This window comes from Paralichthys olivaceus, chromosome 2, assembly GCF_024713975.1.
Source record: "Paralichthys olivaceus isolate ysfri-2021 chromosome 2, ASM2471397v2, whole genome shotgun sequence".
NCBI classification, from domain to species: Eukaryota; Metazoa; Chordata; class Actinopteri; order Pleuronectiformes; family Paralichthyidae; genus Paralichthys; species Paralichthys olivaceus.
This window is the reverse complement of record NC_091094.1, coordinates 16,373,003-16,395,117: the sequence shown is the minus strand read 5'-3', so window position 1 is coordinate 16,395,117 and position 22,115 is coordinate 16,373,003. Positions and strand designations below refer to the sequence as shown.

Genomic DNA, 22,115 nt, shown 5'->3' with positions numbered 1-22,115 from the left:
TTCTGCATTTTGGGGAAAATATTGAAATATTGTACTTTCTCCTTCACTACATGTATTTGCTAATTTTCATTATAACTTACTTTGTAGATTCAGATTAATAGCACAAAATGTGTTATAAACAATAAATTCTGATGCATTATTACAGGTTATCCTGGATAAATATTCACGATAAACAGCAGTGGAGCTAACCTTATGCCTTACTATCTATCTATCTATCTATCTATCTATCTATCTATCTATCTATCTATCTATCTATCTATCTATCTATCTATCTATCTAATGAACCCCACCTTATAGCAGTAACATAAAATGATGCTGCATCAGTAATAATCAACATACTAACATACTCTGAAATTGGTCATTCTGTAACGTTGGTCATTTGCTTTATGTATTTGAGTTATGTATATTTTTATGGAAATACTGTTAAAATAATGTTAATTGAGCAAAATGTAGAAAGCATAATTACTTTACTTGCATTTCCAGCCTGTTGTTTATGGGAGATATTATGTGTAGCCATGTTTCTGATAAAGATGCAAACTTTTATTTGTTTAAACATTGGTTTTCAAACGTGGGTCATTGGTTCTGAACCTGAAGGGGCACTCGTACATGGCAAAGAAACTACATTACCCACAAGTCCCCTAAACTTCCGCATAAAACCGGATGTCTTGTCGGATTGGTTAACGGACGCCTTTCAAAAAAGAGTGCGCGAGCAGTGCACTTGTGAAGGTTGTTGAGGATTTTATCCTTTTAGTTTGATTAAAGCGGTACAAAGTGTGTTCATGTGGATATCGGCTGTCTCCGTCATCTGCTGTGAATAAAGGTTTCTCTACGAAGGTCTTCCGCTCCAGGTCAGTGGCGGGTAACGCTCCCTGTAGCTATGTTAGCCAGTGTGAACGTTAACCACTCTCATGTTGCGCTGCACGTTGTCGCTAATGTCGTCACAGCTGAGCTACTTCGCTTCATGGAGCTTAAAGATAAAATGACTAACTCCTGACTGACGTGTCCTCCACAGCCTCCGACATGAAATGCTTAAAGGTGGACGAGTTCATCAAGCGGACTGCTTCCGTGGAGGAGACGGAGCGTTTGCTTCAGGAGCTCGAGGTTAGCATAACATTCAGTCAACGGTATACATTAGAGTCAAAGATCTTTGTTGTCATCGTACTCGAGTACAATGAAATAATAAGATGCTTCTCTCTCCGAGATAAATCTCTGTATAAGTGTAACAATGTAATATGAAAATCAAAAATTGTAGCAGCATCAGACATCAGCAAATAACTATGTACAGAAGATACAATAATCATATTTACAGATTAGCTTACACTGCATTAACACAGTTGTAAAAGGTAAACTGTTTATAGCTTTGGAGCGGCTACAGCAAATTTATCACATCTTTAATAACATGAACCACTTTCAATACAAGTTAATGTTGTTTTGCTAGTTTAGGACTAAAGCGCTCATTTTAAATGAGGATTCCCTACCTCCAAATAGTCCAGTTGCTATATTAGATATTAAACATGTTTTCTTTATGAAACATCTTAATATTAACTATTAAGCAGAGAAGCTATACCAGTTTTGTTTCCATTTTGCAGAATTATGTGAAGAGTAAACCAGGCCTTCAGGGTCGCACGCTGTGTGACAGGATCATCAGAGCCTGTAACCATCAACTTGGAGTTGGATGCCCTGACCGAGACCATATCAGTCTGTTGGTGAAGCTGGTGGAGCGTGCCCTTCATGGCTACGACATTTCTGCAGCACTTGCTCCTCAGAGCTGTCCGCTGTACATGGAAAAGATCATTTTCCATATCGTCAAGAAGCTAAGCTCCTTAAAAGCTCACAGCCTGTGCAGCTATGTGTCGGGGCTGGTTTACAGCAGACTTACCACAGCACAACAGGTATGTATAACTTCTAACAGCGGTGCTCCCGTATACACACTGCATGATTGTGTCATTACAATCAGCTTTAACAAGATTTATATGGTCTTTAGGGTGAGGACTACTCTGTTCTTTTGCGGAGCTGCTTCTCTGTGCTCTGGAGTGGATTATCTGCTAACAAAGACAGGAAGACTCTAAATCCACAAGAAAAACTCCACTGCCAGATGCAAGCTCTGAGCTTCCTCCTGTTGTTGGACACAGAAAGTGTGACTCCCTCCTTCTCCAAAGCTCCCATATACACAGAGGATGCCATCGCTGAATTTGAGAGTGCCTCTGGAGTGGTGACCAAAGAGGATGCCTCTTTTCTTCTCCAGGAATTACGCTTGCTTTTCAACAGATGCCAGACTGGAAGTCAAGGCTGCAAGGAGGAAGGGTCAAAGCAGTATATTAAGAAATCAAGTGTATATGTGCTTTTTGAAATCCTGCTAATTGCTGTTAGGATGCTTTGTAAAGCTGGACACTACGATCTGGCTTCCACCTTCCTGAGTGATATTGAGAGAGAGGTCAGAGACGTCTCTGCTGACTGTCAGTGTACAGCTCTGTTGCTCGGCAGGTGGGCTGTAGAAATTCATTCAACAATGAAGGCTGGTGAGGAGAGTGGCAAGGTTTTGACAAACTGTGCTCGAGCTTTGAGGTCTCTCTCTGCCGACCTGGGAGAACAAGAAGCTCATGCAGTTGTGGAAGGGTGTGGACTTGTGGTGTGGGCTGTCGAGAATGGCCACAACAAGGGATTAAGTGGTCCTCTGCTCCTGGCTTGGTTTTCATTCCTGGAGGAGTATCAGGAGCAGATATTAAACATGTTAAAAAAGGTGAGGCTGGTTACTTACTAGTAAAATGATACCATTGTATTATTCTCATACAACACCAAAAATGTTTTCATTGGTCAAATTTAGTTTTTGAGATGAGTAAATTGTGGCTTGTTCATGTTTACAGGATTTGACATGCCAGACTGAGGGCAGCAGACTGCAACAGACCCTGTGTTTCAGTATTTACCAAGGCTTTGTCTTTGCTTACGAGAGCATGCTCGCATCACAGGTGAGGATGACATCTGTCGCATCCATTCACACCAACTTGTTTCAACAGTTTAAATGTTCTTAGATTTGGACTTAAGTTCTGATTGTGATTTGTTGTTTTAGCTGGAGAACAGTGACATACTGGACAGAGTGCTGCTGTACTGCCAAGCCACAGCTGGGCAGATGATGACTGAGGTGCGCAAGCTGCCAAGTGAAAGTCTTCTCATCAAAGCAGGTGGTGATACTCTACTTTATTTATCGGTCGGTTAAAATAAAGACATTTAATGTGTTTCATTTTTTAATTTGTGTTCACTCTGTGTATTGCAGTGATAGCCTTGAGCAACTTAGTGTGCGGATTGTACAATCGACGTCTCTACGACCAGGGCTTCACGCTAGTTGAGATCCTCTGCAAGGATCTTTGCAAGAATTGCCCTGTCTCACTCTCTGTTGATCGGGTAAACTCCTTAATCATGTTTTTGATCTATTATGCATCACATTTCACAGCACATCATATCTTAACTGGAAGGGTACTCAGTAGAGTTGATACCTCTGCAAAGGCCCAACAGTCCTCTTTTGATACCACATATAAATTGACAGAACCTGATCTTTAAGTTTGGATCTGCACCAAATTGCACCAACTCATAACTATCAACCCCCTACACATGCCTGATTTATTTGTTTTCAAGATCTATGAATTATCATTGTCTGAGAAATTTACAATAATCGTAAAAAAAAAAGCCCTATCTCACAATGTCAAAAGTCAGTAGATTCTTCCTTGGGTCAGGAACCACCACTGCATGATATTTCATGGAAATCAGTTGAGTAGTTTATGTCTAACAAACAAAAACAGATGAAAACATAACTACCTTGGCAGAGGTTACTAAGTCTAGAATATTCTTGGATAGAAGCAAACTAAAATGATTATAGTCATTGTTTTCACCACTTCTAATTCTTAATGGCGATTATTATTATCATCTAGTTGTGCCGACCCTTCATGCTGGCGGTGCAGACTTCTCGGCGGGCTGGACAATTGGAGCGAGCACTCGACTGGGTGATTCTGTGGCTAAAAGCCCTGGGGGATAACATTCTCACTCATATGGCAGAACCAGTCTCCCTGTGGGTGAAAACCAAGACTGATGCAGCACGTAACTCTGAGGAGGACATTAGACTCAGGTACTTATAGGGGTGGGAATCTCTTGGCACCACACAATTCGATTCTGATTCAAAGGGTTACGATTCGATTATAAAATGATTATCGATGCTTCAAAGATATTCATTTTATATATGATTTATTTTGTTATCACTGTGTGACTATAGAGGTTACTGTTAATACAAGTGTGCTGTAATTTACAAAATACAAAAAATATGACAATAACAGTGAGTCTATAAAAGTGGTCAGTGATCTTCACATTGATTTGACATTAGTTCAGTTTAGACTTGTGTGCTGCATCTTTAGCCTTTACTGTCTCAGGGTACAAACAAAGTAAACATCAGTACTGTTCAGATCCATGAAGCAATTCATTTCCCCACCTCTAGGATATGTGGTAATGAAGTTTACAGTATTAAAATGAAAGTCTCTAAATAATTCCTGACTAGATATGTAATAGCTAGGTCCTCTGTTGTGTTTACTAGTTAGGTTTTTGAATTTTAGTTTTATTCACAAGTATGGAAACTTACAAGTGTTTGCTTGTCTTATAACAGGACATTACGTGATGGTTTTGGTCCTGACGTCCCTGATGAGAAAGTGATGCTCTGCCTTTTGGAGGAAGAGCTGCGTGCCTATAAGGAGGTGGCAGGGGACACTGCCCAGGAACGTTATAACACACTTTGTGACCTGTTGGACATCTGCCATGAGGAGAGCTCCTACACCCACCTACGTGCTGTCTACCTCTGTGAAATGGCCCAAGTTGTGTGTTTCCAGGACTTCAGTGAACAGACTGATTGGTAGGAGCTTTCGTTTACATCCACATTTACAAGGAATAGTGTTTCTTAACAGAAAAATACCTTTGGTTTTCCAGTAGTCATTGTGAATATCAATTTGATGTTATGATCACTGTTCATATACATACTACCAAACGAGTCTTAAAGAAATGAGCAAGAAATCAAGTGGTTGAAAGAGGGAAACTTAGGAAAACCATGATTTTATGTAAATATAATGTTAATACATTTATTAAACAGTGGTTTATGAAACTAAAGCTGCACATTTGACTCTTATGTGTTAAAAGAATTTGCAACAACAATCTTAATTTGTGTGAATACATAGTAAAGGTGCGGCAAATATATCAGACCTGGTACCTGAACAATGTTTTGGGTACAATCTTGTTTTGTATGGGTACAAATTGGATTGCCACCATCTGGACCAACACTGTAGGAAGCCCACTAACCTTTCACTGTGTTTATTATATTTCTCTTTAATTACACAGCTCTGCAATTGATTTTACCCATGAAGCTTTGCGGCTACTGGAAGAAGAATCAGTGACTGCCGAGAATGCTGATAGACTAAAAGATGACAAGGCCCATGCTTCCCTTTGGCTCTTTGTCTGCACCCTTGAGAAGAATCTTCAGGAGGTTAGCGCTGAATCTATGCACATATATAAAGAATTGTCTGGATTAGGTAAAATACTTTGAGATGGATTTAAGTGGTACGTTCACTGATGGCAATGCATTGTGTTTTTTGCCAGGCCATTGAGAAGGACATAAAATTACGCGAGTTGCGTAACCAGAAAAGATGTGTGGCCAATCCCATAGGAACCAACGATTTTGACTATGAAGACCAGCAGAAAACAGAGGACAGCATTCTGCTCTATGAAGGCCTGCATTTCAACCTGGCTGCAGAAAACAGTAGGAACCATTTTTTCATATATAATTAATTGTCTTAATCTAATCACCAGTATCATGGTAAATGTTATACATACATGTTATTCTGCTCCAGAATTAATCCCCACCATGTACCATTGTTTGGGATCATCACTTGTTGTCTCTCTGCATAATTAATGTACCTTTTTTTTTTCCTCTTTCATAAGAATTGTGCGAACCTTTGGAAAGAGCTCTGGGTGAGTGGTCTGCTCTTCTGCAGAGTCCAGCTCTGCCTTCTGTCAGGAGCCCCAAACAGACCTGCACCTCCATTGCTCTGACTGCAGCTCTCTTCAGACTAATGGGAAAGGTAACAATTCAAGATATGGGCAAAATAAATGTAGATTATCTCTTGATTGTTTTTGGGTTCTGTCTTTAGCTCAAAATAGATTTAGATCTTGTATCAAACGTGTACCTCATTCACTTCATAACGCTTCATAAATTAGGGATATATGTTTTTTTTCTCTGGTTAAGAGAATTTTAATAAATTGACTCATCATATGTCATCATCCAGATGATGGTAAAATAATTCACAGATCTATTAAGAATTTATTAAAATTGGTTTTACTGTACTGTAAAGGTGTGTCGGAGGTATTTCATGATGTCTACTGGGGTTAGGTTGATATAACTTGTTTTCACTTCATTGGTCATTATAGTATCTGTGTATTAATCAAATCTCTCTGTTCTCTCATGCAGCCTCTAAAGGCTTTGGAAGCTTACCAACTCACAATTGGACTTTCACGTCAACTTTCTGACGCACATGGTTGTGCCAGCTCCCTCTGTCACTCAGTCAGCCTCTTACTGGATATGGGTGCCCCTGAACTGGCTTTGGTAATGAAGTTTTGTAAGGATTATTCTGTAATAGGACTGCTTGAGGTTTATTTGATATATATATTTTTCAAGTTAATGAGAAATGAATCCCTAATGTAACTTGTGGTTTTAGGCCCAGTTAGAGCAAGCAGAAAAAAGTCTTGCCTCAGAAACGACCAATGAGGGAATGTCTTCCCTCTCTTTGCTGCCCCTGCTGTTGAAAGCTCAGTACTACTACAGCACAGGACAGGTAGGTAACATGTCTGCTTGTAGTTTTTTTTATATTATTGGATTACTGCTGTTTTGCAGATTTGATTTAAGTTGATTTAATCAATGCTCTGTTGCTCTGTTCCTCTCTGGTAAATTTCAGGTGGGTCATGGAGTGCCTTATCTGTGTGAGGTGCTTAAAGAAGTGAATGAGCAGAGACAGTCGAAAGGTTGGTACCTGCTTCGTGCTCGGGCTCTGCAGACCTGCAGCTCCTACCTCAGTTTGGACACAGCTGCACTGCCACAGGCTGAGCGTGGACGTATCACTGAGCATGGTTCGAAGAAGAATTTTCTCCACTTTAACAGCTGGCTTTGTATTTTAATATTTCATGATGTTTGCAGCTATTGACCAATGTTTGTCTTTCTCAGGTATAAATAGCCCGGACACTGCTCTGTATGAAAGTCTGAAGCTTCTCTGCAGCCTGCTGGTCACTTTAGTAGGGAAAGGCCTGTACGGGTGTCATGGCAGCAGCTCAGATGTGCGCTTTATCGACCAAGGTACATTTGTCCCACACATTCATTCAACATTTCATTAAAAATAACTTATTTTTTTATTTTTATTTTATTCTTCTTTTAATGCCCTCAGCTATTTCAGTTCCTCCCTCCCTGACTGTGTCTCTCTCTCTCTTGGTCCACGAGCAGGAGATAACCTGGTGCTAAAATGGCAGCTGCTCTCAGAGGTGTTAAACTGCTCCATGAAGATGGTTTCTCTTAGGAGCAGCTGTGGGGCCATCAATGATGCCAGGTTCCAATGCCTAGAAGCTCTTAAACTGGCCATAAAGCTGCAGGCACTCAGCCAGTAAGTACATGAACATGGTGGTGTGTTTAAGGTTAAAATAACTTTGTGAAGCAGGGTCTAAAAGCTTGTTTGTCCACTGAAACTATCAACGAAAACTTATCATTCTTAAATAGTGTTCTCTATAGCGTACCTTGATAAACACAGTGGAAGGCCACGTTGTGTTTCTGATTTTTGTTTTGTGCACTGTTAACCTTGATACAATGTTAAACAGTTTATTGTATTTGTAGATTTCACTGAGAATTTTATCAGTAGACACAAATTGTACTTTGATTAAAACCATTACAACCAACAAGCTGAGTGCATATTTCTAAATCTTTTTGTTGGTATTGCTAAAGTGCTTAACATTTAAAGGTATTAATTATATTTTGCAGATTATGCGGGTGATCTTTTTTTAATACTGGTTTAATAACCAGATTTGTACTTTCTCAGTGATACTAGCATGGCTAGGCAGAGCAATATATCACATTTTGAGGAAGCTTTTTGATTGAATTCCTTCCTTTCTCATTACTTTAGATGTGCTGAGCTGCTGGTGATGAAAGCGGAGTTGGAGCTTATGCAGGGGGAGAGAGAAGAAAGTAGTACTGATTTGGAAAATGTCAGAAACCTTCTGGACCTATGCACAGGTCAGTTTAATGCACAGCTACCAGTTCAAATAGCACTGGGCACTGATTCAATTAATATTTCAGTGACTTTGAGTGGAGTTGTAGAGTGATAATGTCATTATATTGTGTTATTGTTTCAGTTTATTTATTAGGAAAGTGGGGCACTGTTATTGCATCATATAGCCACTTTCTTGAGCTGCATAATTGACTTAAGTTTGTTTTCCTCAGATTTCTCTGATCAGGTGCAAAAGGCAGAGGTAAAAATCAAACCACGGAAAGGTCGGCCAGCAAAGAAACCTCAGCCTCCTCTACCTACTCTTGAGGATGATTGTAAAGACATCCTGAGCACTAGGTGGATTGCTAAAGAACCTGTGGTGAGGGACCTGACCAGCTCCCCACCGCTCAAAGCCCAACCACGTCGTTGGCTCTCCTCCCTGGCACATGAATCTGACTGTCAGTGCCCCTGCTGCTCTGAGCCCTGTCTGGGCCATGCCACTGCTCGCTGGGCTGCTACACAGGCTGATCTAGTTCTCAAGCTGGATTCCAATGACCCCAAAGTCGGTTTGAAGCTTCAGTGGGCAACATTATCCCGCTGTGAGAGCATCACTGCCAAAGTTGGGGCGAAACTGGCTAAACTCTTCCCTCGGTGTGGCCCCACAAAAGGCTCCTCTAAACCCCTACTGATGCAAGATGTGGTGGGTCGTGTGTACCTTCACATGGCCCTGTCCAGTCTGGAACCAAGGCTCAACAACATTTGTGGTATATGGAAAATACTGAAAGCTGGTTTAGCATTTGTTGATTCCAAACTCTCTCCTGTGCTAAGACCCGTGAGAGCTGGCTTAATGGCAACCAAAGCCATAGTGTCATTGATCACCTTGGCTTCCAAAAGGGGTTGCAACCCAGAGGAGCTCTTCTCAAATGTGTGGACTTGGAATGCACCAAAAGACAAAGAGCTCAAATCAGAACAGAAAAATGTACCTGCCTCGTCCTTGAATAAAAAGCCTAAAGACTGCGTTAAAAACCCTGATGCTCCTGACAAAACAAAGGAGGCAAATAAGGTCAAGGCTGTCAAGCCCAAGATTCAAGTGATGAGCTCCTCAAGCAGAGGAAAGGGGCTGGTTCCCATGACACCAGTAATGGTAAAGTCAAAGTCTGCTGTTAAGGAGCTCACCTCTTTCGACTTCAACACAGTGGTACCTACTGTGGCTTGTACTCCTGTTCAAAAAGTGAAAGCTCCTGCTTCAGTGAGGAAAGCACCAACAACTGCTTCGAAGCAACAGTTTTATGTGTATGAAGAGTTTTCACCTTCCCAGCCAGTGCCTGCTGCCCCCAGACGCACCAGGACATCACGTTTCAAGGTCTGCATTGAATCAGAGAAAGTTTGTTGTTTCAAAAATGTACCGTTTGGTGTTTTTATGAATAATATCTTCCCTTTTTTGATATTTAATACAGGTGGAGTTTAGTGATGAGAGTGACTCAGAGGCTCATACCCAAACAGAGGCCAAAGAAAAAACAGATGCACCTAAAAAGCGAACAACAACCAGAAGAGCTGCCCAAAGTGCTAAAAAAGTCCCAGATCCACCTGCAGAGAGCAAACTCCCCAAGAGGCAGGCTAAGGGTAGAAAAACCACTGCAGTGCCAAGGGCCACGTCCTCCGAGGACGACGAAGGTTTGAGCCGTCCACCTGCGTCAACAAGAAGAGGTAGAAGCAGAAAGGAGCTGACCAAGACAGAGGTGGAAACAATGGAGGAGCTGGACAAAATGAGGACCATCGAGGAGGAATCTAATGAAGTTCTGGACATAAGCATCGAAGAGCTTAGGACATCCGACACTGAGGACAATCCTGCTTCAAGTAAAGATATCAGTGTGTATTTTGAAATTTTAAACCTTTCATACACACTTAAGTTGCGCTTAAAGTAACATTCACATCAATGATCACGCTTAAAATTTCTTCCCAGCTCAGTTATTGTAATTAAAATCAAATCTGTTCTTAATTATGTTTCAGAATATAAAAAAAAAACCTGGGAGGAAATTGGGTGATATAACTGAGTTATTGTTTTTAAAATGTGAAGGATGCCAGGAAATGGCAAGACTAGTATTAGCAATACCATTTCACTGTATCCTGTAAAATGTCGATAAATGCCAGAGTGCTAATCTTGCCCTTATCTCTCCACCAACATAGATTTTGAAATCCTGCGTAGGGATATATGTGGTCGCCTGCCAAGAGATTGTTTGACTGAGCTGAGGAGCAGTGGTCCTCTGAGAGAAGCGCCACAAACCCAACTCACGCAGTCAGACATCAGGCCAGGTGAGTTTAGAGTTTAATATGTCATGTAAGTCTGACTCAAAGGTTCAAGGTTTGTTCTTTCTGTGTTGAGTTTACAACTATTTCAGAATGCATGCAGATTGGGATTAGGTGTGAATGGTTGTTTGTCTCTTTATGTTGGCCTTCTAATACACTGGCGACCTATCAAGGGTGTACCTTGCCCAATGTCAGCTGGGATTGGCTCCAATTCCCCCGCGAGGCTGTTAAGATAATTAAAGATGGATGTAAAAGTAACGGCATTACAGAAGTGGAATTTATAAATTGTTTTGCAAGGTCATGTACATCCAAACCTCACAGAGCAAATGTACCAGAAAGGGGAACAATGCTTTAAATACTTTTTTATTTTTTTAATCCAATGCTCCAGTTTTAAATGAGGATATGTTGTGATATTGCTGACTGTAACAATAACATATCAGATTTATTGCCTTTATATGTTGCTGGTTTGTAGAGTTAAAATAGTTTTACAGTTCATCACAGATCCCTATCAGTTCCCTCAATTTTTCCCTTGTTTTTCAGAGAATCTGTCCCTGGAGGATGTTGAGTCGTTGCTCCGCTCAGCCTGGCTGGACCTTCAGCACTTCCCTTCTCCAACTCTTCACCCGACCCTCTGCGCTCTCCTGGCCCTAGCACTGGGACAGCAGGATCCTGTAACTACAGCACTGCTTCATGCCCAGTCCTTTGGCATCACAAGCCGTCATCGCACAATACGGCATTTAGCCAGTTGTCTCAAGTAAGCATGCGTGTGTTGAAAAGCATGATCTGGTAACTCTAGAGCATCTCCTTTTACTTGTATGATCACTAGCTGTGTGTAAAATTTACTGAACTCTTTTGTTGTATCTAATAGAAAGCTGAAAAAGTCGCCCAATGAACTTGCAGACAAGATGGATGCTCTGAGTCTGAATGAGCTCAGTTCAACAGAGTCCAAGACTACTACTGAACAGAGGTTGATTCAGTTGAAGAACATCTATTCCTTCCCCACTGCCGACTCCTCAGCTTTCCCCCAGAACCTCTGCCAAGAGTTCATCCAACAACTTCAACACCTTCCCACAGGTAAAGTGATAAAGTCTGTCGGATTCAGTAGCAAACTGGATATATTTGTATTGAAAGATTTGATTTGGTCCAGTCATGGTTTGCATGTCACTAATGCATTATGAGAAGCTAGTTTATCATTTCTCTTTCTACTGTAACAACAATTATACCCATTATACACCAAATTAGTTCTTATATGGAGTTTTGCAAACACATTCTGCCAACTCACTAGAAAACAGGGTTAAGATGAGATAAAACCTTATTAATCCACACACTGGGGAAATACACTTGTTACAGCAGCAGGCAGGTCAGAATGAGGTAGACAAGAGAATAAAGAAATATAAAAAGGACAATAGAATAAAAATTAAGAATTAAAGTTAAATAAAATAATGCTGAGTATGTTTATTATATATGCACAGGATGATTGTATAGGCAAGTAAAAATCTGTTTTGTACATAAGAATAAAACGTTTGTACATAAAAAACAAATTTTATGTTTGTACATATAAAGCAAAAAATTGTGTAAGTAACATGAGCAGCATTTATTTTATTATCATTCCGGATGGTGTTGTACAGTCTGACAGCAGTGGGAATGAAGGACCTGTGGAAGCGTTCCTTCTTGCACTGTGGGTGTAGAAGGAATGTGCTTGATAAGCTAAGAAAAAACAACATTTAAATTGCATGATATCCTTCCTCTGTGTTGTACAGGGGTAACTGTGTGTATGATGTCTGTGCTTGGAGTAAAACCTGGGGACATGGGGAACAGCATCATACTTTCACGTCTCCAGAAAGGATCTGCCCCTGTCACTGTTCATATATCAACATCTATGCAGCAGGTGATGCCAATAATTTATATCATTTTAAGATGTGTATATTCTTTTCTTTTCCAAACAAGTATTATCTAAGCAAATACAGTTTACAATCAAGCAATATGGCAGCCAGAATCTGAAAACAGATAATTACACTGTTAGAAGTTACTTATGCAACATGGAGACGATGGTGACTTTAAAATCTTGCCGTGCTGAAAGTTTTCACAAATCTCATCAGCAGTAACACGTAGCCCAGGTAAAAGACAATCTCTACTGCAGCTGTAGTTGAATTTCAGTGAAATTGCAATAATCCATATATGAGATTCATTAACGATAACCAATTCAGTGTCAGGAAATGCTATTATAATGTTTGGAACAAGTTTAAGTTTGACTCTTAATTTTACTAGGTTATAATATTTAATTTTCACCATCCCAGAAAATGACTTCAACTTTCTCTGTGTTGTGCAGCATCCCATCAGTTGGCTCGTGCAGGAGATGGACAGTATTCAGGTGGAACAGAAGGTTGTGAGCTGTGTGTCTGAGAAAGCCAAGTGGTGGGAGGGCCGCAGGGCGCTTGACTCTCGAGTTGAGGTGAGTGATGAGAAGACAAGCGGGGGAAACTCTGGCCTATTTCTGGTTGTTTTGACTAAGAAATGTCACTTGCAAGTTGACAGTGATTACTTTATGCTTTTACTTGTCTAAACACCTTCACACCTTTCTTCCAGCAACTGTTGAAAGAGATGGAGGGATTGCTCCAGTGCTGGAAGAGCTTTCTTCTCCCCCTTTCTTCAGATCCAGAACTTTCCAGTCAGGCCCAGCACCTTTGCAAAGCCTTGTCTGCTAAAGGAGTGACATGCAGTGAGGAGATGTTGAAGGTGTGTGGGGGTTTTTTGTTTGTTTTCTTTCTGTTTCTTTTCACTTGATGGATTCTGGAGCATCACCAGCAGACCTTCCATTCTGACTTGATCTCAAAAGCAGCTGGAGCAGGAACAGCAAAACAAACAATCACTGAACTGGTGACTTTTGTTTCAGGCGTTGCTGTCAGCATTTCCTCTGCTGTCTCAAGAAGACTTGCAAAGATTTGCTCTTGGAGTTTCTCCACACTGGGATGCGGAGTGTGACCAGATTCTCCATACAGCTCTTTCTCAGCCCTCAGAGAGAGAAGAGCCCCGTGGTCATGTTGTTCTGATCCTGGACAAGGTTGTTTATATCATCTCTATCAAATCCTGTCGTCTGACTTGTACATAAAAGAGATCTAATGCTCTGTAACAATATGTCCCTTGTGGGGTGAAATAGTGTAAAAGTATGGCCATCTGTCCTGTCTCCTTTGCAGTACCTTCAGAAGTTGCCATGGGAGAGCATCTCCATCTTAAAGTCTCACTCTGTCAGTCGGATGCCTTCTCTGCACTCACTGATTGGACTGAGCATTCAGAAAGCGGTGAGACTACAGACACAAATGTCATCTGAAGTGTGCAGCAGTAGATATACATCTTACTTTAATCTTTCCCTTCAGAATGACTCTCACTCCGTCCTGAGACGAGGAGTGGATACAAAGAAGGTGTTCTATGTGCTGGACCCTGATGCTAATTTAGGGAACTCTCAGGACAGGTTCAAAGAATGGTTTAGCAGGTAAGGCTAATACTCAAGCAAACAAGGTTTGTCTTTTTCACTGCTGTTTCATCCTCAATGACAATCTGACTGTTCTCTTTAAAGTCAACCAGACTGGGAAGGTGTGTGTGGGGTTGCTCCTGACTCGGGTCAGATGGAAGAAGCAGTGGCAAACAAGGATCTGTACATGTGAGTTTGTGATGATCTTATGCATCCTGAAAGAGATGAGAAGTAATGGCTACAGTCCACAAACATGCTCATGTTGAGAAATAACATTGTAAATACAGTGCTGTAGAATCATTTAGTGTTTTGTGGATGTTTTGATGCTAAAATGCAGGCTACCAACTTTTTGGGAAAACATGCTACACATCAAATGACCTCTTTAACTTTGCATGCGTGGTCCTTTAGCTACGTGGGTCACGGAGCCGGCGCTCGGTTCCTCGATGGTCAGACGGTCCTGAAGACGCAGTTAAGAGCAGCGTCTCTTCTCTTTGGCTGCAGTAGTGCTGCTCTGGCCGTGCGTGGAGACCAGGAGGGACAAGGCATAATCCTCAATTACCTCATCGCTGGCTGGTGAGATATCTGTGTTAATGTGCAGTTGAATAAAGATCAATTGATACATTTTTAACACAAAATTTTCCAACAAATGAAGTTGGAGATTTATATCTTGATGTGGTTGATCCACAAACCTAAATTCACTGACTTAAATAGTTCATTACTATTTATTTTTTTCTCTCTTTAGCCCGTTTGCTTTGGGAAACCTGTGGGATGTGACTGATCGGGACATTGATCGCTTCACCAAAGCTTTGTTGGAGTCCTGGTTCGCTGCTGGACCTGGAGCTCCCCTCCTGGAACACATGGGCCCATCGCGTCAGGCCACAAACCTTAAACACCTGATCGGAGCTGCACCTGTGGCCTATGGTTTACCTGTGTACCTGCAGTAGGTGGGTTGATGAGCCAATAGCAGGTTGTAAACAGTCTCTATGCAGTATTTAAACACACTGCAGACAGCTGATCAGTGTCTTTCATTTGTTTAGACATACTACAACAGGGTAAAGCAGTTTATCATGAAGGATAATGCTTTCTTCCTTGTTTATTTGTGTGTAACTAGAATTAACCATCCCATGAGCCAAGCCTGTGCACTGCCAACATCTGGTGGCCTTGCAGAAGCCCGATCCTGACAGCTGAACGCACTGCAGCATTCATCACAGCACACGGAGCTCCCACGTTCAGAACAGCAGTATTGATGTTACACTAACAGATTTGCAGAGACACTTGTCAGAACCACACTATTGATTTACTGACCTAGAGACAGTTTATGTACGTGGCACAACTGCAGTTCCTCACCTTTGTGTCTGGGGGGTGCAGATGAGCCAGCATTTTGTAAGTGTTCCAGTTGTTTTCAAAGCTCCTGTTGTCAGAAGTGAGAAATGTACAGACATTTAAAACTCAATGCAACACATGACAAATAGAAATGATAACACAAACGTGGGTGCCTCACTTTCCCCTGAGCTTCACAGCATCGTCAAACCTTCCTTCGGACATGGCTGTGGTGACGTCTTTAGTCTGAAGTTGAGGACAATAATTTACCTCATTTTGTATAATCATGTTTTTTGTGTACAGTATGGAAAAATAACTGACTCACCACTTGCACACACTCCATGAGAGGCAGCCTGACAGCCATGTTCCCAGTCAAGCTGACCACACATGCAGGAGTGGCTGGTGTGGCCTCCAGCAGAGCCATCACAGCCTCTACTCCCATCCTGCTCGCCTGGATGATATCAAGGCATGAGAGAGAGCACGTTGGCACACAGAGAAGCTGATAGATGTATGTTTTGTTTATGGAACAAAGATGAGACCCACTGGTGAGTTTATATATGTGGAAAATGAGGTATTACCAAGATCCTGTCAAAGGCAGAGGGGGTTCCACCTCTTTGTACGTGCCCCAGGATGGTCGTACGAGTGTCGAAGCCGAGCTTCTTTGATACCAGCTGGACAGACAGATCATATATGAGCAGACTTCCTTTTGTTACAAGAGTCTATCCTGTGTGCTTGTATGTTAGAGACACAATAAAGCCATATTAAAGTTAGTGTCTGAGGATGATGCAGGGTAAAACGTGTTTACGTCTCTCAGTCTCCTGCAGAGATGCTCCTCCCATCCATCATCTGGAGGCATCTCAGGGATGAACACCCAGTCAGCACCACAGGCCAGAGCTGTCACTAAAGCCAGATAACTGCAGGTAGAAGGTCATCAGACTTGAGGCTTTAACCATTTTGAAAGTTTGACTTTGAGTAATGAAATTTTTTATAATTTCATGTAATTTTGGCAGAATTTTTGATTATAATATAAAATTAAAATTTTGACATGACATTTTAAAAGCAGGATGTAAACAGTCTATGCAGTATTTAAACATTAAGGTTTCAGCACACAAGCTGGAGAATGTGACTTTAATTAGAATTTTCTTTTTAATGCTGTTTTTAAATGTAAATTTTAACAGTGTTTGAATGCATTTTTAATGTGTTGACAGAATTGTTTTCAAATAAAGGCGTTCTCACACACAGTCTGTGCCTGTGTTGCAGAAATAACTGATATTGATAATATTTATGTGAAGGGATGGGAAAGGCCTGACTAAGGGTATTTACAGTAATATCTAGGGATAAGAAAAATGTGCTTAGTGAAATGTGTTCTAACACAACATATACATCATCTTAATGAATACAAATGTATTGCTTCTTGTGACTTAGTGTTCTCATTAATTGTAAAAACTTTAGCTGTATCTATTGCTCTTGAAGCTCTTAATGCAGAGCTCATTCTGTTTGAGGCATAATGTGAAAGAAATGTGTTGGAATCACTTCATATTGAAAGCCCCCTCTGGGTGGTCTAACTGCCTGTCGGGACCGTGGAAGAACTGTAGGCACTTCAGATGTCTTTTTACCCAATGATACAGAGGCACCTGATCAGAGTCATAAACTAGCTCTGGAAAAATAAGATTCATGTAACAGATGGTCTTACTCTCATGAGATCACATGAAGTGACAGACTTAAACAACAGGAACTGTGGCAACAACCTACCTACAAACTACTTTAAAGGTTCAGTGTGTAGAATTAAGTGGCAACTAGTTGTGAAGTTGCATGTTACAGTTGAACACCCCTCACCTCACCCTCTCCTTCCAAACATGAAAGAGAACCTGTGGAAGCAGCTGTTGTCATAAAAACTCAAAAGGTGTTTAGTTTGTCCAGTCTGGGCTACTGTAAAAAACATGGCACCCTCCATAGAGAGATGCAAATATAAAGTATTTAAATATAAAGGGCCTGTTCTAGGGTAAAGAAAATTACAATTCATACAATTTTGATGAAACACACTAGTGAAAACAAGAGGATTATTTTATATTCAATTTGTGCCAATAGATCCCTTTCACCTAAATCTTACACACTGGACCTTTAAAACTTCTCCATGGAGAATTAGTTCTGTCAGAGGGATTACACCAAATATGACCTTTTCTGTTTACTGCAGTTGGCCTGATGTTCATGATAAATAAACACATTGGAAGCATTGTTTTTGGACTCGTTACACCCCAGTGTGTTGGTAATGTCTTTGTATTACATGAGAGACCATTGGTTTTCTTTAGAGTAGTTGTACCGTCGCGTCGTGTCCACCTGGGGGCGACGTCTGCCACTATCGACGGCACTTCACCCGGAAACACTCCCACGAGAAGAAGAGGGTCATCTGGCATTGCGCTTCCATCATGGCGGTGAACCTCACAGACCTCTCCCTGCCTCAGTTAGAGGGCCTGAAGAACCAACTGGACCAGGTAACCAGAGCAGGTTCACTTCGTTTCACCCCTGAGCGTGTTCACACATGTTGACCTGACGGGAGCGACACTCGGGTTGAAAACAACGCGGCGGGGGGCGCTAACTAGCACCACTAGCTAACGTGGTTGAAAACAGTGGTTAAATACCCGACGTGTTCTGCCATCGTGTGCTCTTCTGCGTTTAACGGGAAATGTTCCAGCATGTAACGTTACGAGGCTACGAGGACACAGTGTCAGGCGTTGTTCATGGACACTCTCACAGTCCCTCACTGTCTCTCACTGTCCCTCACTGTCTCTCACTGTTAGCATGACCAAGTCCAACGTATAGGGCTCAGAGGAGTGCCCCTCCCCCCTCCCCCATCTACGGCACTGTCATTATTTCCTCATGCAGGTGAAATTAACTGGAATCCATCCGATATTCATGTAGACTTCTGTCTCCTCCATCTTTTCTATGACACTGAGCATCTTTGTGTTTTTAAACTTTGTCCAGACAAAACATGAACTTTCAATGTTGGTTCTCGCTATTTGGCGACATTTTATACACAGATCCACCAGACAGACAGTCAGGACCCCTTGGAGTGTTGTCTCCATTTACATTGTGTATTAATGCGACATTTCTCTTTCCCTGTGATTTGTGTGTGTTTATAGTCTAGTAAAACTGGAAGCAGATTGATTCAAAAGAAAGAACAATAATTATTAACTGAAATAATGACCCCGTCCAGACCTGGTATGAACATCTGTCCGGAATGATCTGCGTAGCTGACCGCCCCTCTTGACTCTGCTTGCTCTCTCTTGCTTGCACACACACACAACCACAGTGACATCAGACACATCTGAAAGTTCTGACTGGATTAAAACAACAGTATTTGATCTTAGAGCTGGGAAATGAGATCCGATAACAAGCGGTCCCAGGAGACACATTCAGAAAGCATTTTAATGCGACAAGTTTACTGAACTTACTGCTGTCCTGACCTTGGTTGTTTTGTCAATTTTAATGTCTTGCAGGAAGTTGAGTTCTTGACGTCTTCAATAACTCAACTAAAAGTTGCCCAGACAAAGTTTGTTGAAGCAAAAGATAGTTTAAATGTGTTGAACAAAAACAACAAAGGTGAGTGAAGTTCATTTTATTATTTTTTGACACATCAAGTCAGTGTCGCTGGAATTATTTATTCAAAAACATACATAGCCAGTGGTTCTTCAGTTCCTGTGATTAACAAGGTTTCCCTTCTCTTTGGGTGTCAATAGTGAACTTTATCAGGAAAGTTCAGCCTCCATATGATTAATACATCAAGTAAAATCAGCACAATTTAGTGATAGTGATGTCAAATTTGTGCTGATCTGCAGCTTTGAATTTTTAGCTGTTATAGATTAGTTGTTCACCTTTTCTCCTTTGTCTATTTTCTCCTGCAGGAAAAGAATTGCTGGTGCCTCTCACCAGTTCGGTATCCTTCATCACAGTGGAGCAGCTAGCAGCTACCATTTAGCTGTTCTGTGAGATGTACTTAAAATGATGTCTGTTGAGATGTACAGTAGATTCTTGTCCTTGACTTGGTTTCTTCTCAGATGTACGTCCCTGGAACATTAAACGATGTGGAACATGTCTTAGTGGATGTGGGCACAGGATATTATGTTGAAAAGGTAAAATGTGCAATTTGACAAAATGTATTCATGTATATCCATTTTTTCACATAATGTAGAGCTAGTAATTGTTATGTGCATTTATTTATATAACTGTATGTGTCTGTGTCTGTAGAATGTGGGAGACTCAAAGAAATTCTTCAAACGCAAAATAGACTTCCTCACAAAGCAGATAGAAAAAGTTCAGCCAGCTCTTCAGGAAAAACATTCAATGAAACAAGGTAAGCCTAGAAACATCTTCTATAGATCATTTCTTTCTTATTGTTTTACTAAACATTGTCACAATTTCCTTTTACATGGACAAACATTTTCATGTATTTCTCCTGTATATTTTACTAATACACATGTCACAGACTGTAAAGATGGACGACATGATGGCTCCCGAAAAGTGAAGTGGCTGACTGGCTGCAGTATATAGCACAGTCATATGCTGTGTAGGCAGTGTCAGGCCAAACTAAAATGAAAAAAAACATTAAATAATTTTATCTTAAAGATGTTTCTGTCATTTTACATAGTTCTTAACTAACTCATGTGTTCATTTTTTCAAGTTTGGTTTGAATTAGTTAGTTGATGATATAACAACTGGATGAAATGTCATGAGTGACTGTTGAGACTGACTCGTGATTGGTCGACCGCTTGTATCAGCAGGACTTGGCTACTTTTGCTCTATCCCCCAATCACTACTGCATAGACTCTGGCTCCAAATTACACAATTAGCGCAAGATGGTAGCAACCATATCCAGCACATTTTGGCTTCATTTTTAGACAGTGGGAGTGGATGCATGTCATCCATCTAACCCTAACCCTGTATGCAAGCCCTAAGAAATGCTAAGCATTTCATGTATGTTATATTAAACAGATTGAAGTACCAATGTTCTTCAGCAGTGCAGTGTCAAAAACCCACCAATGATGACAACATTTCTCTTTTCAGTCACTTCTCTTTTTACACTGTTGAACTAATGATGTTGACAGTTTGATACTGTGACTTAAACTGAAATGTTAAAGTTAGTATTCAAGTTATTATTACCACCCAGAAAATATTTTACAGAAAAAAGCAGTTCATTCTGCTGTATATGTTTTATGAAAACTTCAATACTGCAGACAGCACAGATCAAGTCACGTTGTCGACCACAACCGAACGCACCTATTTACTGAATTGATCGAGGGTTTGTTTCTGTCTTGCAGCTGTGATTGAAGTCATGAATGTGAAGATCCAGCAACTACAACAGAGCCAGCAGACGTCACAGATGGTCGGGACCACCAAGGCTTAACCTAATGAATCCACTATAAATAATGAATGATAACAAATCCTTTTGTATCTGTCGGAAGTCAGTGCACAAACTCTTTTAAATTGATTAAATTGGGTTTACATATTCAATAAAAATAATGACAATTAAGCCACATTTTCACTTGTGAGTTTCTTCAATGGTATCCATTACTGAGAAGTTTATCAGACTTTGGTAACATTTTTACAATCACAGGTAAACTCAGTCCTCTTTGACACAACCACTAAGGACCTGCACACCCACATAGCTGTGTTTAATTAGTCTGGTTAACTGGACTGCTCAGACTGAATGTGGGTAAAACTTTGTTTGGGAATGACGTGGGATGATAAATCGTGTAAGTCCTGTGTAGAGGTTCAAGGTCAGCCTTGAATTAAATCACCTCTGTGCCTTTGAGCATGATCTAAGACTTCAAATCTCTTGAGGCAAGACTTAAATCCACCCTATAACACTTATATTTGTGCACACTGGGTCATGTTAAAATTGTTTTTATGCGGATACATTCGATTAAACTTGAGATATCTTCAGAAGGACAAAATAGATTTACAATTACACAGCCACACATTCAGTGGATATTAATAGACTTTTTAATTTCAATTCACATGTGAGGAAATCTCACAGAAGTCACCTTTTAAGAAGCAAGTGAACACAGAAACCTAAAGGGACCAGTACTTTGTATGATGTCACGTCCTCTTCACTCACTGTACGAGTTATGCTAACCAGAAGTGATGCTTTTACCTAAGTACTATAATTTCAGTACAACTTTGAAAGGCCCTTACTTTGAGTATTTGGGTTCATGCTACATTGTTCTTATACTCTACTAAAATTCAGCAGGACACATTTACTGAACAATTATTTGGATTATAGTTAATTTAATATAGAACTTTGGCTGTTTTTCCCCTCATTTAATTTTACAGTTAGGAAACAATTGGTTCAAACAACAAAAAGTTGTCACTTTGATACAGATGTTAATCTCACTATTTAATACAATTATAGAATCCAACCAATAATCATAAGATAGAAGAAAATATTATTCAGTTGCAGCCGTAAGTAAAAAGAATTCAAATGACCTTCATCTAAACCTGCTACAATAGAAAAGTTTTACGCATTAAATAATATCCATTCATAAAATAAAAATCATAGGGATTTTCTGCAAAGAAAGTTGAATTATATTTTACTGATTGAACTTGAATACTATATATTAAACCATATTGTTTTTATTCTATTTATATTTGTATTCTATTTCCTTGTGTTTATATCTGTAAAGCAGCACTTAGTGTTCTCGTTTATTACTATCATCTCATCTAATCTTCAACATGTCCAGTGCATGGGTTGT

The 22,115-nt window shown here is 40.5% G+C and overlaps 3 protein-coding genes across 4 annotated transcripts; 2 read left to right on the top strand and 1 right to left on the bottom strand.

Annotated features, from left to right (window-relative positions):
• Positions 1–75: 75 nt before the first annotated feature.
• Positions 76–16,607, top strand: espl1 (extra spindle pole bodies like 1, separase). 2 transcript variants are annotated; one of them, XM_069539311.1, is made up of 33 exons: positions 76–848; positions 1,013–1,101; positions 1,590–1,892; positions 1,985–2,740; positions 2,865–2,966; positions 3,068–3,179; positions 3,272–3,399; positions 3,924–4,117; positions 4,646–4,888; positions 5,368–5,512; positions 5,626–5,785; positions 5,968–6,107; positions 6,494–6,628; positions 6,741–6,857; positions 6,978–7,149; positions 7,244–7,372; positions 7,517–7,673; positions 8,187–8,296; positions 8,504–9,633; positions 9,728–10,127; positions 10,458–10,583; positions 11,118–11,331; positions 11,446–11,651; positions 12,338–12,465; positions 12,907–13,029; positions 13,164–13,313; positions 13,471–13,638; positions 13,772–13,876; positions 13,952–14,067; positions 14,152–14,235; positions 14,455–14,619; positions 14,789–14,990; positions 15,158–16,607. In XM_069539311.1, exons 2-32 carry the CDS (start codon positions 1,021–1,023, stop codon positions 14,988–14,990), a joined length of 6,501 nt encoding a protein of 2,166 aa, XP_069395412.1. In that variant the 5' UTR covers positions 76–848; positions 1,013–1,020; the 3' UTR covers positions 15,158–16,607. The 2 variants fall into 2 exon arrangements, with proteins under 2 accessions (XP_069395412.1, XP_069395403.1); XM_069539302.1 differs by having other exon boundaries at positions 9,728–10,139.
• On the bottom strand, positions 15,331–17,780 carry LOC109629164 (ATP-dependent 6-phosphofructokinase, muscle type-like). The gene is made up of 6 exons (XM_069517458.1): positions 17,704–17,780; positions 16,172–16,280; positions 15,945–16,037; positions 15,692–15,817; positions 15,548–15,612; positions 15,331–15,457 (listed from the first exon to the last, which is right to left on the bottom strand). Exons 1-6 carry the CDS (start codon positions 17,778–17,780, stop codon positions 15,352–15,354), a joined length of 576 nt encoding a protein of 191 aa, XP_069373559.1. The 3' UTR covers positions 15,331–15,351.
• pfdn5 (prefoldin 5) lies at positions 17,700–20,893 on the top strand. Its single transcript, XM_020086515.2, has 6 exons — positions 17,700–17,858; positions 18,864–18,966; positions 19,269–19,300; positions 19,422–19,496; positions 19,612–19,717; positions 20,682–20,893. The coding sequence occupies exons 1-6, from the start codon at positions 17,793–17,795 to the stop codon at positions 20,765–20,767; spliced, it is 468 nt and encodes a 155-aa protein (XP_019942074.1). The 5' UTR covers positions 17,700–17,792; the 3' UTR covers positions 20,768–20,893.
• Positions 20,894–22,115: the final 1,222 nt, after the last annotated feature.